General features: G+C 43.6%; 1 protein-coding gene across 3 annotated transcripts in view; it reads left to right on the forward strand.

Annotated features, from left to right (window-relative positions):
* RIPK4 (receptor interacting serine/threonine kinase 4) overlaps positions 1–17049 on the forward strand; it is a 75238-nt gene that overhangs the window by 22487 nt on the left and 35702 nt on the right. The window contains exon 1 of one of the 3 annotated variants that reach the window (XM_073360057.1): positions 16613–16895. The exons of the other annotated variants lie outside the window; for them this stretch is intronic. Coding sequence (XP_073216158.1) covers positions 16714–16895 — 182 coding nt within the window. The 5' untranslated portion in view covers positions 16613–16713. Of the gene's footprint in view, positions 1–16612; positions 16896–17049 lie in introns of those variants that run through there. 3 annotated transcript variants of the gene reach the window in all.

Genomic DNA, 17049 nt, shown 5'->3' on the forward strand with positions numbered 1-17049 from the left:
AAGAATAGCAGATATAAAAGCAAGGGGAGGGAGCCCAGACAGCCAAAAATAGGCCAGCTGAAATAAATGAAAACTTGATGTATTTAAAGGCTGCTAAGGAGGGGTTCTGGCAGACTTTTTTTGGGAGGGAATTCCACAATAAAGAACCCTCCTTGAGAAAAAGTTGTCCCCATTCTAGTCCTACCAAGGAATTAGCTACCAAGTTCAGACCTGCCCCTTATCACCTAATTGTTTCAGAAATTGTTATAGGATCTTTTACTTCTAACTAGATGCCTACCAGAGAAGAAACCTTTGAGGTATTTAACTAAACAAAAGCCAAAAAAGTTTTTCATTTTTTTGGTCAAAATAATGCACTTTTTGACCAGGTTCCAATCTATACATCTGAACCTCCACCATTGCAGCACAGACTTCTACCACTTGAGCTACAGTGCCTATGCATTATGGTTGGAGTCCAGCTTGGCTTGCTCTCTCCTGTCCTAAAAATTGGGGAACTACCTGCCCCATGTAGTGCCCCCAGAGGAGGTTTGATTTGATAGGGCCATATGCTGGATCAAAAGGGGATTTTTGTGGGAATCCCAGCTTGTCTCTCTCACACCCCACCCTCCAGGAGTTGGGGGAGCTTGTGATGCATAATGTGCCCCCTGAAGTGGGGTGAGTAGGAAATGGGATGCTGGGGTGAGATTGGAGGGATTGCTGGGGGGAAGCCCAGCCTGGCTCTCCCCCCTGCAGTTGCTCCGGCAGCCCCCAAATGTTCTCAGCATAGTGTTGGCTGCTGCAGCTGCTTTGGTGGCAGCAGGGACCAGGGTGTCTAGAATAGTGGTTGATTTTGGCAGGCTGCCAGTAGTTGTCTGTGGAATGCCAGTAAGAAAAAGAAAATTGGGATTGTAACACTTCACAACTAACCTAAATCTGAATGGAATTTCACTCGGCAAAAAAAAGGCACTTCTGTCGCCTGAGGGATTTCTCCCAGCTGACTATCAAAGGCCTGCTGCAAACAACAGAGCTATTAATGCTTCTGAAAGAAAAGAATCTTTTAAAATGGAAAGTGTTGGGCAACCTAAATCAACAGGTCATTACCAGTTCCCCTGCAAGAGTCACTAGAAAAATCTTAGGCCTCAACCCTGCCACTGATTCCCGCAGCAGACCCCCATACCTGCACTGAGCTCCACTGACATCACTGGGGACTCCATGCAGGTGCAGGCGTCCACTTGCATAAAGTCAGTTGCAGGATCAAAGACTTAACATCAGATCAAAAGTTCCTGTAGTGAATATCAATACATGAGAGGAGGATTTAGTCCCTACCCCACCCCCCGTTCAATGGTTGCATTATACTAAAATTCCAGTCTAATCTGTGGAGTTGCTGCCCTCCCTGTGGAGCAAGGGGGTCACAGCCCTCCCCATGGGGATGGGGGGCTCTGCCCTGTATGTGGCTGGGAGCCACTTTCAGCCCAGCTTTTTCCTGAGCTCCAGCAGTGCTGTTGGTGGGAGTGGTGTCCCAAACCCCACTCCTACCTCTGGGCTATTGGCTCAGTGGATTGCCTTGACCCGGTGTGGTGATGCCAGCAGCAACAACAATGGGATCAGGGCCCAGCTGGGACAGGCAAGTCACTCCCCACATTATCATGATGGAAAGGCAGCCAGACCAAACCTGAGACGGGTCCTGTGTAAGTGCACTGGTAGTGCACACTGGATAATCTGGGCCTGATTTCCGTGGGTGCAACTGAAACCATGCTACAGCTGGCTCTGCATGAGACAAATAATAGGAAGAATGCGTGTAGTGGAGTAGTCTACAAATTCACTGTATATTATAAGCCTGCAGGAATTGCTAATAGTTAATGTGATCCTATTAAATGTACTGTTGTAAGGTAAAACAATTCTGTTAAGAGTAGCAACAATGCAATGACAAGTTTTTTCAAAGGGAAATCATCCCTTTGAAAATCATACTTTTATTTCCTCCCTTAGTTACTTTATTAATCACACCATACTCCCCGCATCCTGCAAACAGTTATACATGTGTTTAGCTTTACTGTTATTCACGGTAGTAAAATTAATCATGTGCATGTTTGCGGGACTGGGGCTTCAGAAAGCTGACAGTGAAATTTGTTTTCAAATCAGATTTGTAATTCTCTCGGTTTATAATGTGTTCATATACGAATTCCTGTGCAGATCAAGAGGCTTTGTTTACACTGCTTATTCTTACTGCTCATGTTCACCAGTCCTCAGATCCAGTTGATAGGAAAGATGGATTTCAGGGTTTATTGTTTTTGTTTTCAGCTGTGTGTGTGCTTGTTTGCACTATGCAAAACAAAATACAATATAAAATGTGTATCTGGTATTTTTTTAAAAAGCTCTTTGGTGGAAAAAAAAGCTTTTATTTCAATTTCACTACGATGTTGTGATTCCAAACCGAAAAACCCCCTTTGTGTTAGTCATTCAGTCCGAAAACCCTGACAAGTAAAGTCACCAGGAATGCTCTGGTGTTTGTAATTAGTTTCTGTTTAGCCTTTACTTTCAAGTTGTTTTCTCCTCAGGTTGCGCAGCTGTGTTAGGTATAATTGGAGGATATAAAAGGCTGCCATTTCCTGGAGGGGCCTGTAGAGGGTGCAGGTGTACTGAATGCTCATGATTATAACCCAAATCTTGCCATTAGTTTGGTGTTATGCATTGTTCTGTACAGTGCGCATATCTATCTATCTATCTAAACAAGATAATTTAATAAATGTTTGAAGCAGCTATTTCTTAGTGAGAAAAAGCTTTGTAAGAAATGTAAAATCATGTGTTGTGCTGTGTGAGATCCCAGCTGAAAAACTACTGCTTTACTCCCACATATCAGTATGAGATGGCCATGATTCACTTAGGGCCCAATCCTGTTCTCCTGGAGCCAGATCATCAGTTAGTGTAAACTGGCATAGCACGATTGAAGTCGATGCATCTATGGAAATTTATACTACCTGAGGATCTGGCCTTTTAGCTTTAACGGACGTCAGTGCCACAGGACTGTGCCCTTGGCTTTGAGGAGATAAAGGGAAAGACAGCTGCAGTACTGACTGACAAACAGTACAAACCAAACTCATTAGATGCCCTCCTGCTCACCTTGCAGCAGGAGGAAATTGCACCATGAGACTGGTTACCCCTGCCAGAAAGCAGCAAGACTGAGTTAGTGGAGATGGTAGAAGAGCAGCAATCTGTGTTCAAGGGCTTGAGGAGCCCCACAGCTTTTCTTAATACGAGAGAAGCAACTTTCCTTTTCAGTTATTTATTTTAATAATAATAATTTGTTTTATTCATATTTTGCACTTGTATAGGCCCCCCCCTTCCTCCGAGGATCATGGTTATTGTAGGCGCAGCCGGTAGTGACACTCAGTTAAGGTTTCCTTACACTTTCCATTGTAAGGGTCCTGATTTGAGTTGTTCATATGTTTGCCAAATGTTAATAGTTCTGACTGAAATTTCGCATGCTGGAGATCTACCTTTGCCTGATTTTTTGGGAAAATATCAGCAAAAATAGTCCAGCTCTTTCTAAGAATGCAGTTAGGGAAAATACAATGCTTTCTTCATAGTTGTATTATTACAACTGTTTAATTGAAAAGCCTGGATTTGAAAATTGGCAGAGGGGTCTGCCTGGTGTCAGGGATGTGCGTTTTGCCATCCCCATGGAAATCTGCCCATTTGGCCAAATGATAAGCCTCTAAAAAAAATCACAATTCACACATGCTCAGTAGAGGCTTGTTAGAGTTTTGTAGCTAAATTCTCAGAAGATTCCGTCTGTACTGAGTATGCTCCATTCCCACAGAGTGATGGAACATGCTCCTTCCCAAGGCTGCAGGGCTGAGTAGAACTTTCCCTGAAATTGCTATTTCTGGCTGCAGATGCTATTGTGATGACTGGCACAAGTGTCTCTCCTGTGCTCTTGATACCTGGCTTTTTGGTGCCCGGGAGAAAGGAGCCTAAGTGGAATGCAGAGGGGTGAAGAAAGGTTTTTTGTGGGGGTGGGGGGAAAGAGTGGAGTGAGGCAGGAAAGGGAAAACCAAGACAGGAGCCTTGGGTGATGGTTGTGGGAAAAGGCAGAAAGGGGCTGGTTGGAGAGTGCTGGGACAGGGACAGGCTGGAGGGGAGAGAGAAAGAAAGGGTCGGTCTTGATGGAGGGGGTGGAGAAATGGGCGTAAGAAGGGTCTGTACCACTAGAGCATACTCACCTCCAAAACCAGAATTCTCCAGTCTTCTGTTGTCAACAAATGGTTATGAAACCGACTGATAAAATGTGCATCTCAGCCCTTCTCTAGTGATTGGTCCATGTAGAAAATGACAACACACTACTACACTACTATTAGTTGCTCCTTTAGCTCAAGTGGTAGAATCTGTGGTGTGGATCTAAAGGTTCCATATTCTGCTGATGACACATGCAGAGGTCAATATGTTTTCACATGATGGATTTTTGTTGTTGCTTTTAAAAAAAAATTAGGAAATAACATTTGAAGTTAAAAGAATGTAAGGTGGCAAAGTCAAGCACTCGAAAGTTAGGAAATGCCAGAATTAGGGTTGCTTGTGCAACCTTAATTTAGCCCCCTTGTGTGTATTCATTATGATAGTCATTAATTATGTGATCACCTATAATTTTGGTACAGAAGCTCTGCCTCATTCAGTGCACTATTTCTGGCATTCCTTAACTTTTGAGTGCTTGACTTTGCAACATTACTGTTCTTTTAACGTGGGATACTTAATATAATTACATAAAATTGAGGTGTATTAAATAAACTTCAAAGCATTCTTTGTATGCTAAAGCATAGAAACATTTACCCTCTGACTACAAAACATCAGTTGTTGCTAGGTCATCAATTATGTGATGACAATAGATTTTGGGGGGGGACCCAAGTGTGGTTGTTCATTCCCTTTTTTTATTCTGATCTTTCTCAGCGCTCTAGGTCACACTCCTTCTTCACATTGTCTTTATAGTGGTATAACTATGCCTTTTGCAGTCATTACTATGTTTTAACTAGCTTTCCCTTTTTTTGGTTCATTTTTGTTAGTGTTGTAACAGTCGTTTTAGTAGAAAACCAAACTATTGGGCGAGTCCATCTTTTCTGTGCTGGATTAAGTTAAGCAAATGAAGAGGAAGAATGGCCCACTGAGTCAGGCCTAGGAATGGAAACCTGGAGCGTTCTGTTCTAGCTCTGACCTAGGCTGCCTCTGTGATCTGGAGCAAATCATTCTGGGTGGGATCCATGAAGGGACGCAGGCATTGCAGTGCTGAGCATTGCAGACCCTAACTTTTAGTTGCCTAGAAAATCACAAAAACACCACAGCGATCCACAAAGCCTGAATGAGGCGCCTAGGCTCCCTATACAATGAATGGGGATAGGGGCCTCACACTCCGATGCACAAAGCCAGCACAATAAGTGGGGAGCTGCTTAAGGTAGCTGATGGGAGATGCTGATGAGAGGGGTGTGCACCAAGCTCTGCCCCTCTCAGAGGTGCATAAGTCCAGGCTGCCGGGAACTGGGGGAAGATAGGCCTTCAGCAGCTTATGTTCCATATGGGGCCTGAAACAAAATGGCTGGGAGAGAGGCAGACCTCCCTTATAGCCCTAGGGGATGGAATATTGACCCAAGATGTGGGAGCGTCCTCCCACAGTTCAAGTTCCCCCTCCTCCTGAGGGGGAGAAGGGATTTGAACAGTGCTCAGCTCTCTCTCAGGTGAACTTGCTGTTGTGTAAACTCACCTGAGACAGTCTATCTGGATGACCCACCCACATGACCTAGAGTGAAGCTGCAGTGAACATTTACAAAGGGAAAAACACAGACACCAAGTGAATTTAGTTGCCTACAGGGATAGGTGGCAACCAAGCAGGAGTTTTGTGGATTTCAGTGGTGTCTAAAAACAGGACTTAGGCACCTAAGTACCTTCGTGGATTGCCCCAATTGTGCCTCAGTTTCCCCACCTCTAACATATTTCCCTACTTTCAGGTTTTTTATTTGTTCAAATATTACAGTGAAAAGCACAATCAAAATGCCTATAAAGGTCCTCACATTTTCAAAACCAATTACTAATATCTTATGCCTCAGTTTTTGGGTGCTCAAGCTGAAACATATAGGACATGGTTTCAGGATGCTGAGCACAGACAGCTTCCATTAACTTACTCCCTGAACCTGCAAAGATAGATGCACTTGCTTTTCTTTACACAGGGTGAGCAGTCCAATTAAAATATTTAATTGACTTTAACTTAATGGGATTGTTAAGTATGCGGAAAGCTGAGCATGTGCATACATGTTTTCAGGCCTGGGGCCTTAACTTGGAGATGTGAGTACTCTGCATGTATGGGTGCCCAAGGTGTCACAAGTTGGGCACCCAAAATCTGTAGCTACTTTTGACCAAATTGTCTATAACAATATATTGGTTTGGACTATAAGGTCACATAGTTCCATACCTGCTATTCTGTTTTACAGTACAATATAGCAGTACAACATCACAGATCTTCGATGCATAGGACAGAGCTGAAATCATAGAAACTTCAGATTGTTTTATTCCATGAATATTGAGTAATATTTAAAGGAGAATCATCCTGAAAGAAAAGGTTGAAGTGTAGTACAAATCTTGTTCTCTGGCATGATTTGGAAATGTTGTCAGTTACAATGGAACACAAGTAAAGGAGTGAGATTTCCTTACAATAGCCACAGCAAATATTGGGTGAGGGGGAAGGTGGAGAAACCAGAGGGTGGAGAAACACACTGGAGAAACTTTTCAAAATCCATTTTTCCATCTGACAATAAATGAGTCCTGTCCGAGTTAGGGAAAGCTAACATACTGTGCTGAATAAGTACTGTTTGTGCAAGTTAAATGTACATCAAGTTCTAGCTGCCAGTCTGGCAAACTCATGCTCATGTATCATCCCCAGGAATAAAGTTTCTTTAATTGACACCTACAGTTATTACAGGGACATCAGCTTAAAAAAAAACACTTGTGTGAAAATACTGTATAGTTACGAGTAATCTTTGAGATGACTAGAGCTGAAAGAAATTAGGCTCCAGTCCTGCAAACACATAGACATGTGCTTAACTTAAATCACACTAGTAAAATTAAGCCCATTTAAAATTGCTTGCAAGATCAGGGACCTGTTGTAGTTGCTTTCTCTCTTTCTTTTTTCAATTTGTTTATTTTGGGTACTTAGCATTTTGTACACAGTCCTTTGCACTATTTCTCCATTGTAGTCAGACAATCAGTCAACTTATTTCTATACACTTCTGTATAGAAAAAGAACAATTAAAATAAATCAGGACACATTATCTAAGGGGTCTTGTGAGAGAGCTGCCTGTAGGAGACCTGGAGCAGGCTTGCTAAATGAGCCAATTTGAAACACCTGGCATGGGTAGGGCACCTCAAGCAGTTTATAAGAGAGCTGAAGACGGTTTTGTGGGGAGCTGACTCTGAGATGGTTCAAGGGAGTCAGTTCTGAGCAGCACAACTGCAAGCTGAACCTCAGAGTCACATCCTCTAAGAACTGATAATCAGGAGCCCTTTTATTCACCCAGGCTCTGAGGTAAGAGCTAAGGGGCTGGTCAACTCACTTATAGGCCTCTATCAGAAGCTGGCATTTTGCTACATGAGTGAATTTTAAATAAGTCGCTAGAGATGGCTGTGTGTCGGTAGCCCACGGTACTGCTTGGCAGCCTCCCTTACGGTGCGGCTGCCCCTGCTGTGCCTATTCTGTGGGTGGCAGCTCTTTTCTCCAGTGCTGTCAGTGGGGCATGTCTCAGAAGTACGAAATTCACTTCTGATGTAACTCTTGTGCTGTCACACAGGTGTAACTTGGCTGAGAATTTAACAGCTTAATGGTAACCAATTGTGAATCCCAGTGATTGAACCTGGAGGGATTCTAAATAAACAAAGAGCTCAACCATGTATGTAGCTGCTTCCATTGCTTCATCCCGACTCAACAGACAGGGTAGGCTTCAGAGTGATATTTGGGATTAGCATAAGTCTGTGTGTGTGCGCGCGTGGGCTGTGTTGTGTGGTGTGGATTTGGGTGGGTGGGTGGACAATGGGGTGTGTGCTGCAATGAGGGGCTATGTGTCTTTTGAATTATCGTGTGTTGCTGCTGTGTGGGTGGTTCTGAAGAACTGTGGCTGTTGGGCCAAGAAAATCACTTTGTTGCAGTCTCCCTCATGCAACCCATGAAACTAGTATCCACATAGCACATGGGTGGCGATTGGCTGAGTTATGTCTGATATCACAGTGGTCTAGGAGTGTTGGCATGGCACAGATACCTGCCTTACTGTAGCTGTACACTGCACAGGTGTAATTCATAAAGTGAAAATGGCTGAGAACTTAAAAACTGGATGTTAACGGACAGTGAAACACAGTGATGAATCAACCTGGTGATGTGCTGAACACAGAGCGCTCAACCCTGCTTGGAGCTGTTTCCATCACTTCGCACTGACTCGGCTGGCATTTTAGGCTTCAGAGTGACATTCCTGGAATGTTGTTAGAGATTCATTAACTTCTTTTCTTTTGAAGAAAAGCTTATGTAGAAAATTATTAAATGGCAGAAAGTGCCCAAATCAAGTTCCCAGGCTTTTCTTGCACCTTTGATTTCAAATGCATCTGTTCATTATCAGGCTGCTGTAAGGAGCTAGGGCTCTCAGTGAGTGGAAATTTCAACAGGTTACTTAGGAGATCCATACCCATGTGGAACTCTTGTCCTATCTCCCAGGGTCATTGCCAAAAAGGGACAATTTGGAGGTAGTAGCGTGTTGGACAGCATAAATGGTGGCTTTCGGAGCTCTAGAACCATGGCCAGACTGCAGTGAGGCAGTTAGACTGTCACTTTAGAGATAGTGAACATACCTTTCCCTCTCTCCCCACCCCCTCAAGAATTCACTTGTTTGGCATCCTGGAAAATTCCAGTGCTCTAAGGCCAAAGAGTTCCTGTGCATTACCTAGGCGTTAGGAAAGAGTACCTTTATCAGCAAAATGCCACGTGAAGTGTTTGTTAAACGATATCATTCTCCTCGAAGACATGCAAATATTTACATTGTACATATGAAATTGTCCAAAAGACTAAAATGCTCCCTTTTAGGTGGCAAAAAATAGAATCTCTGTGCTCTTATTTGAAACCTTACCTGGCACATACCATCATCTGTACACCACCCAAAAACCAGGATGAAGCTGCCTACTGTGGCTTTTATTTAGGAAGAAATTATATTGTACAACTAACTCACCCATCATGATGTTCAAGATAAAGCCAATATGGGAATATGTCAGTTGAGGCAGAAGAACAGTGTTAAATCACTTTATTTTTGGACACATTGCAATATGAATGTGTTGTAAAGAGTAAGGTGGAGGAATTTTCCTTGCTAATTATAATATAATTGCTTACTAGTAATGTTATGGAGTATGAATCTTGATTAAACAGGGTGTACAAAACTTGGAGCTCTAGGCTCCAGTCCTGCACGTGCTTAACTTTACACACTCTGAGGCTGTCACACTGCGTATGTCACAGTTCAGAGCAACTGCACCTCTATTAACCTCTGTGGTCCATCAAGGGCACCCACTCTAGGTTTCTGGCTCCTCTGGCATCGCCTCTCCGGGGACGGAGACCTGCATCTTTCTCCTTCTTGACTGGGGTATTTCAAGACTGCACAGTTTCCTGCCTATGCTGGCAGTCCCCCAGCAAGCCAGACTGCTTAAACAGGCCAGTGTCTGCGCTTTGCTCTCTCTTTGAAGGCTATGAACTGCTGTAATTGCCAGCGGTTATAAGTTATCACATAGGCCTTTCTAAGCAAGCACGCTTATTTTTAAGGTAAAAGCATTACAAAGAAAACATTTAAAACCGTACAAGAACCTACACACATGCTAAAGAGACCACCCCCTCACTCCAACCTCAGGTTCTGGCAAGTGTTCGTCCTTCCAACCCTTCACTAAGGATTCGGGCTCTGCCTTGGACAGAAGGTCCTTTCCATTTGCTGGATCAGAAAGAAGGTCCTGAGTCAATTTAAACTCTTTATCCAAAGTCCTTTCTTTGTGTGTTGGTACCTTGAGAAGCCACTTTAAACCAATATACATGAACCTCTCCAGGTGGTGGTACCTCTCTAGTGGTGTTACAACCTGAGTGAATTTGCCTAGTCACTCCCCAGTGAATAGGCAAATCACCCTCCCCCAAAATCACCCTGCGATCACCCTCCCCCATGGATTTACATATAATCTCTGGCCCACAAACTTAATGCAGTAAGATATTTCAGGAAATTGCTGTAAATGTCACACCATAAAGTTAAGCAGGTGCTTGTGCAGGATCATGGTCTTAGAGAGCTGTCGACTAACAATAAAGCAGCTTTGGTGCACAATAATCGCTTGTGTGTGTGGTTTTCTAGGGCGTTGGTTGCACTGGGTTCAGAGTCATGCGCACTGGGTTCTAATGGCATGATTTTATAACATGGCTCTTTGCGGATAAAGACTTTTATACTTTGATCAGACAAATGGTGATGGAACCTGGTTAGCAACACTCCTGTTTAAACATGATTGGAGCTGGCAGGCACCTGATCCCTGAATGGACAGGACCTGATTTCACGTGGCTGCTTTTTTAGGCCTTGATCTTTCACTACTTCAGTATGCCATTCTTTAGCTCTCAGTTAAGTACATCTGGATGGATTTTTTTCCCCCAGTTAACTCATATTTTTGTTAAAATATCATAACTAGCTTAGTTCTAACATCCAATTATTCCAGTGAGGCAAATGTTTATATTTTACTTTATTATTATTTATTGGCGTAGGGCCCACAGGCCCCATTGTACTAGGCGCTGTACATCCTGCCACAAAGAGTGTACAGTCTAAGGCCCTGATTCTGCAAATTGCTCTGACTTCACTGGGGCTCTATGAGGGCACAAACGTCTACCTGCACTGATCTGATTCCATGACTGTGGTCCAATTCAAGACAAGAAGCAACAAGTTAGCACCACAAACAATAGGAGGGAGGGCAAGAGTAACCTTAATAAGATAAGGTGGTTACATAGACTGGATGACAGCTTGTCTACACATGAAGTTGTTTCTGATTAACTCTTAATCCAAGCAGGACTAACCCAACTATTAAGACAAGCAGGAACTGTGGAGTATTGAGGATGGTTAGAATTGCAAGCTATCGGGTTAAGAGGGGAGGGGTTTCTGGGTCCTATTTGCAGGTTAGAGGCTTTGTAGCAAAGTTTGCCCAGCATGCAGTCTGGAAAGAGAGTTTAAAGCATGGTGACTGATGTTTCCCTGCATTGGAGAACAGGCTGTTTTTTCTCTCTCTCTGTTTTAGGGTTCTCAGATGTTGTTCTGAATTCTAAGTAATTAGTATTGTTATGTTGCAAGTGTCCAGCAAAAGTATTTGTTTTTATCCAACTTCTTTCTCTAGGTGCTGTGACTGTAATAGGATGTAATGCCTACTGGCCAAAGCAGGCTAGAGTCAATCTGAAGCCATGGTCATGTGGTGTGCACGTGGTCTGGAAACTGGGAAATCAATTAGTATTAAAGGCAGTCTGGGGCAATGGTTGGAATTCTCACAGGAGTCAGTGGCCAGACTGTAAGATAGGGAGGCAAGGTCAGTCAAGCTGGCAAGGCACGGTCAGGCGAGACAGCAGGTCAACAAGGTGGTCTGGGCAGCAATGGCCTGTTGCTCAGACAACTTCCTCTTCCTGTTGGGACTTTGTATAATCCAGGTATCCACTGGTAAAGCTTTCTGTCCAGCCAATCAGGGGCTTGGCTGCTGTGGTGCTGTAGACCTTTAGCATTAATGCTGCTGGTCAAGGGGAGTGGCGAAGTGTTCCTGCTCTGATGTGGAGGCTACGGATGCCATTTTGTGGGCCTGGGTTCAATATTAGGGTCCTGCCACGGAAATGAGGCACTGTCATTTCAGAATGAGCGTATCCACACATGGAGTTAATCAAGAATGGTCATTCAAGAACTATTCTGTGTATAGACAAGCCCTTAAATCCCAAACATGATGTTCCTGAATCATTTCAAGGCTGTTTTTTAAAATACCTTAAATAGTTGCCTTTTAAACACAGGTCTTTGCAAAGACAAAATGGAAAGAGGGCTTCATTCAGGTGACTACTGGGCTGCTATCCCTAATTAATAGATTTAGCACACACTTTCTGTTTGATATTTAATTTGCCAGATTAAATAGTTCAAACACTAGCTGCCAGAACAATAGGCTCAATAGTCTGGTATTCACTTTAAAAACCAGAGATTTGCTTTATGAGGTGACATTTGCATGTTGATTGTTGCCCTACATCATGTGACCTTCACACCTTTTATATTTTTCACGTGCAGAGCACCACAGTGAAGAGAATCTATAACAAAGGTTGCAGACTGCCTTCCTCCACCCCCAATATCTCAAATAATCCCTGCTTGGATGAAGGCTACTGCCTCATTTCTTTTCCTTCATCCCTTTGGGTCCAATCCCACAGTATTAGCCCTTCCTCCAGCAAAACACCCATACTCCCAGCGAGTTCACTGAGAGTGTTGCTTGAGTAGAGATGCAACCTGATTGGCAAAGGGCCAGATCTTGTCAAGATACTATCCGTGATGGAACTGGAGATTCCCCCTCCATGAGAGAGGGGTGCGTGTGTCACCGATGTAAAACCTGTGCTGCCACTTGAACAGACCTTTGCTTTATTTACAGTTAAAAAAGCAGGACATTTTGAAGAATAACCAAATCGGTAGCCAGTTTCTGAGGACTTTAGTTGGGCCTACTGGTAGTTTTTTGCCACAGCCCTGCACTGGGATGGTGTTGAGTTGAACAATATGAGTGAGAGAACTAGGACTAGATCTGCAAAGGCACTTAGGTGCTTAAGGCCCAGATTTAAGCACCACTGCGATCCACATAACTCCTGCTAGGCTGTCATCTAACTCTGTAGGTGTCTAAACTCCCTTGGCACCTAAATTTTTGCTATAACAGTTCTCTAGGCACCTACTTTTCTGCCTAAGGCAGTTGGAAGTCTGCCCAAGGTAGCAGTACATATGCTCAGTCTCCTTCCTAAGCCCCACTGCAATCATCAAACCAGGGGAAGATAGGTATGCCTCCACTTACCTCACTTGTGGGGCTCTATCCAGTAGATGTGCTCAGAGCATACCTAGCTCCACACAAAACAGCTGGGGGAAGGAGGCAAGACACCCCCCAGTGGGTGCTCAGCATCCAGTCACCCGCCAATCAGCTGTTCGGCGGCGAGTGGGGGCAGGCAGAGGTGGAACAAGGGTGGGGCCTTGGGGGGAGGGGCAGATTGGGGTGGGATTTCGGGGTGGAGATGGAGCACCCACCCAGAAAAATGAAAGTCAGTGCCTGTGGACCCCAGTTCAATTCCCCCTGGTGAGACAGGATTTGAACAGGGTTCCCTGCTTCTCAGGGGAGTGCCCCAATCACGGAGGTATGGGATACTCTGACTGGGCGGGGGGGGGGGTCTCTCAGGTCATGGCTACACTTACAAGCGTACAGTGGCACAGCTGGACTGATGCAGCTGTGCCGCAGTAAGAGCGCTCATGTACCCACATTATGCCAACAGGAGAGAGCTCTCCTGTCAACATAATATAGCCACCGCCACTCATTGAGATGGTTTTGTCGGTGGGAGAGCGTCTCCCGCCAGCATAGCTTTGTGCACAGGAGCGCTTATGCCAGCAAAACATATGTTGCTCAGGGGTGTATTTTTTTCACACCTTTGAGCAATAAAAGTTTTGCCGATGTAAGTGCTAGTGTAGACATGGTCTCAGCCTCTCTTGTTGAAGCCATTGCTCTTTAACTGAGGCAGAGCAAAACTCACTCTGGTAGTCCAGTGGTTAGGCACTCACCTGACAGTGGGAGATCCTTATTCAATTCCCTTCTCCTTATCAGGCAGCAGAAGAGACTCAACCAGGATCTCCTGCATCCTCAGTGAATACACCAACTATGGTGCTAAAGGTTATACGGGAGGCTCCTACCTTGTCCTCCCACGCAGTGTTGCAACACCACCTAAGTCCCTTTGAGGATCTAGACCTTTGTCTCCAGTGACTAAGCAAGCAATGAAAACCCGCCCTCTGCTATACTCCTCAGGGGGTGTATCATATTCTCCCTGGCTTGATGGAGCACGGCCCTGCCTCCTACCCCTTGTGACATGGTCATGAGAAAGATACAAGGAGCTGAGCTGTCTCTGCCCTCAGGAAAGCCCAGAGACTGACTGAGGGCAGTTCTACATTTAAAAGGCTGCCTTTGTATCATGGTAGCACTTTAGTGAAGATGCTCGTATGCTGACGGGAGAGCTTCTCCTGTTGCCATAGCACTGTCTACACAGCGGGTTAGGTTGGTATAACTGTCACTCAGGGAGGTGGATTTGTCGTACCCCGAGTGACATAGTTATACTGGTGTAAGTTTGTGGTGTAGACCTGGCCTGAGTGATTGGCTCCACCATGGGGGCTGTTGGGGCACCTAGCACCCCACTCCCTTGACCACACTCCGAGGAGACAGCTACTGTCTGGTTCCCAGTTTTACTACTCAGGCAAAACTTCCATTGATGTCAATTAATATCAGAAAAGGGCTTAACTTTATGCCTGTTGAAGTCAATGGTGCTGCTCAGAGTCTTTTCAGGATCAGGTTATGAGCAACAACTTCAGGATTGGTCCCATTATGATTAAAACGTTATATTTTTGTGTGTGTCTACATTTATTTTTGTCAGAACTCAGCTGAACCAAACCCACAATTTTATTAAAATGACTGTTCATCATAGGAAATGTATACGCAGACATACCAACGACCACTGTTTTGTTTTGGTAAGTGATAGATGAGCTATCTTATGAATGGTAGAGTATCTACAATATAATTTGGCTAAATTGTACTTGGCAATAAGAGGTTTAAAACATTAAACATTCTCACCTGACATTGGCAGGTCAAATTTGGCCAAAATTGACACTTTGTAAAAATAAGCTTTAATGAAACCTAAAACCAGTTAAATAAGATTAAAAAATCTATCAGGCTGAACAATGTTAAAACACCTAATCCAACAAATTATTGTTCATGGATGGATACCTCACGGAGAGCTTTGCAGAATCAGGGCTGAACAAAATTTCCTGGGTGACATTGTATGGCCTCTGTTACCATACTACCAACCTGAATGATTAAAAAATAATGTGTCAGACTCCCCAAATAATGAGAGACTTAAAAATAAGGGGATTTAAAAATATTGGGTTCTTTTTATTTCCTTCTGGTTTTTGAGTGTTTAGGGGTCACATTTACAAACATTTCTCCAGGACCAGGAGATTTACAAACTAACTTATTTTAAAAAATGAAGCCTGAGGTTCTCATGTAACCATCTGAGGACAGGAGCTGTGTCTTTAAGATAAGATAAACAGCAAATATTGTGTGATTTCCAATAACATCACTAAAGTTGGCAACAGTGAGTGTGTTATGCAGTAGGTCAGACTAGATGACCACAATGGTCCTTTCTGGCCATAAAATCTGTAGGGAGAAAATCTATTCCTTGCAATATCTGCAAATCAAACACTTCAGCATTGTACTAGTGCCTGAGTCCTGGTAAGTGAAATTTTCTAGAACATGGCTATCAAAAAACCCCACAAAATTGACTAGTACATTTTCATTGAAACATGCAGCATAAAGAGTGAATATTAAACTAGTTTTATTAAGTTTTAATAGCGTAAGATGTGCAATTTAGGCAAGGAAATCTGTTTTGTTTAATATACCTGGCCCTGATGCTGCAAAGACTAACACAGCTGCTTACCTTTAAACATGAGTAATCCTATTTAAATCAATGGGATTACTCAAGTGCATAAAGTTAAGCAAATATGTAAGACTCTGAAGGATCAGAACCTTCTTTTTAACTGATCTTGCTATTGGGGGATAAGGAGTTTCGAAATCTAAGGAGAAAAAAGTTACATTTTTCATATTTAAGTTACTCTGTTGGTTTCAGGTTTCAGAGTAGCAGCCCTGTTAGTCTGTATCTGCAAAAAGAAAAGGAGGACTTGTGGCATCTTAGAGACTAACCAATTTATTTGAGCATCTTGTTACAGTGTATATGGTAACACCCATTGTTTCATGTTCTCTGTGTATATAAAATCTCCCCACTGTATTTTCCACTGCATGCATCCGATGAAGTGAGCTGTAGCTCAGGAAAGCTTATGCTCAAATAAATTTGTTAGTCTCTAAGGTGCCACAAGTCCTCCTTTTCTATTTCAGATGATGGCACACATGCATACTGCGTGCAGTTTTCCATTAAGTGAGGGGGGTAATAATATAACAGTTATAAATTGCCCTTGTAACTATGCTGATGAGTTAGGAATGAGGTGAATATTCAGTATTTTATTTTTAGGGATGCAATGAAAAAAACGCTGCATAGTGCTCCAGGGAAATGTAGGGATGTCCGCCTGCGAATAAGACGGATAAAGCAAATACAAAACGATAGCTGTGAATTCACTTTTCCCAGCACAGTTTTACAACCTTTGTCCCGTAAAAACTCCGATCTACACCCACATTTGGAATGGCTTGTCTGATTGGAACTGTTGTCTGCTCAGATTGCATAGATCGCACAGCGGCAAGAAGTGAACTCAGGAAGTGATGTAATGGTTTGGTTAATGACTACACCTTAGTCACCTGGGTAGGGAAAGGCAGATCAGCAAACAAGTGGGGACTGGGAGAGAGGGAAGCAGTCTGTCAGAAATTCCCAAGTGGCTGGAGAAATCACCCTGGGAGGAATAAGAGGACACCATGGAAAAGGAAAGCAGTTCCCATTGGGAAATGGGGCTGCTGAAAACATTCGATTCCAGTGAATTTGTTAGTTGGGAGAAGATTGGTTCGGGTGGATTTGGGCAGGTTTACAAAGTGCGACATATACACTGGAAAACATGGCTAGCAATCAAGTGCTCCCCAAGCCTTCATGTGGATGAAAAGTAAGTGCCTGTCCCAATTCCAGCGTGTACTGTTCATGCTTTCCTATTGAATGTGTGTGCACGAGTGCCCGGGATGAGGCGTCTATGTGAAATTGGCATATGTAGAGTTCTAGCTGAGAGCAGAAAAGCCCTAAACGTTCTCTCTTAAATAAAA

This window comes from Lepidochelys kempii, chromosome 1 (genome assembly GCF_965140265.1).
Source record: "Lepidochelys kempii isolate rLepKem1 chromosome 1, rLepKem1.hap2, whole genome shotgun sequence".
Lineage (NCBI taxonomy): Eukaryota > Metazoa > Chordata > Testudines > Cheloniidae > Lepidochelys > Lepidochelys kempii.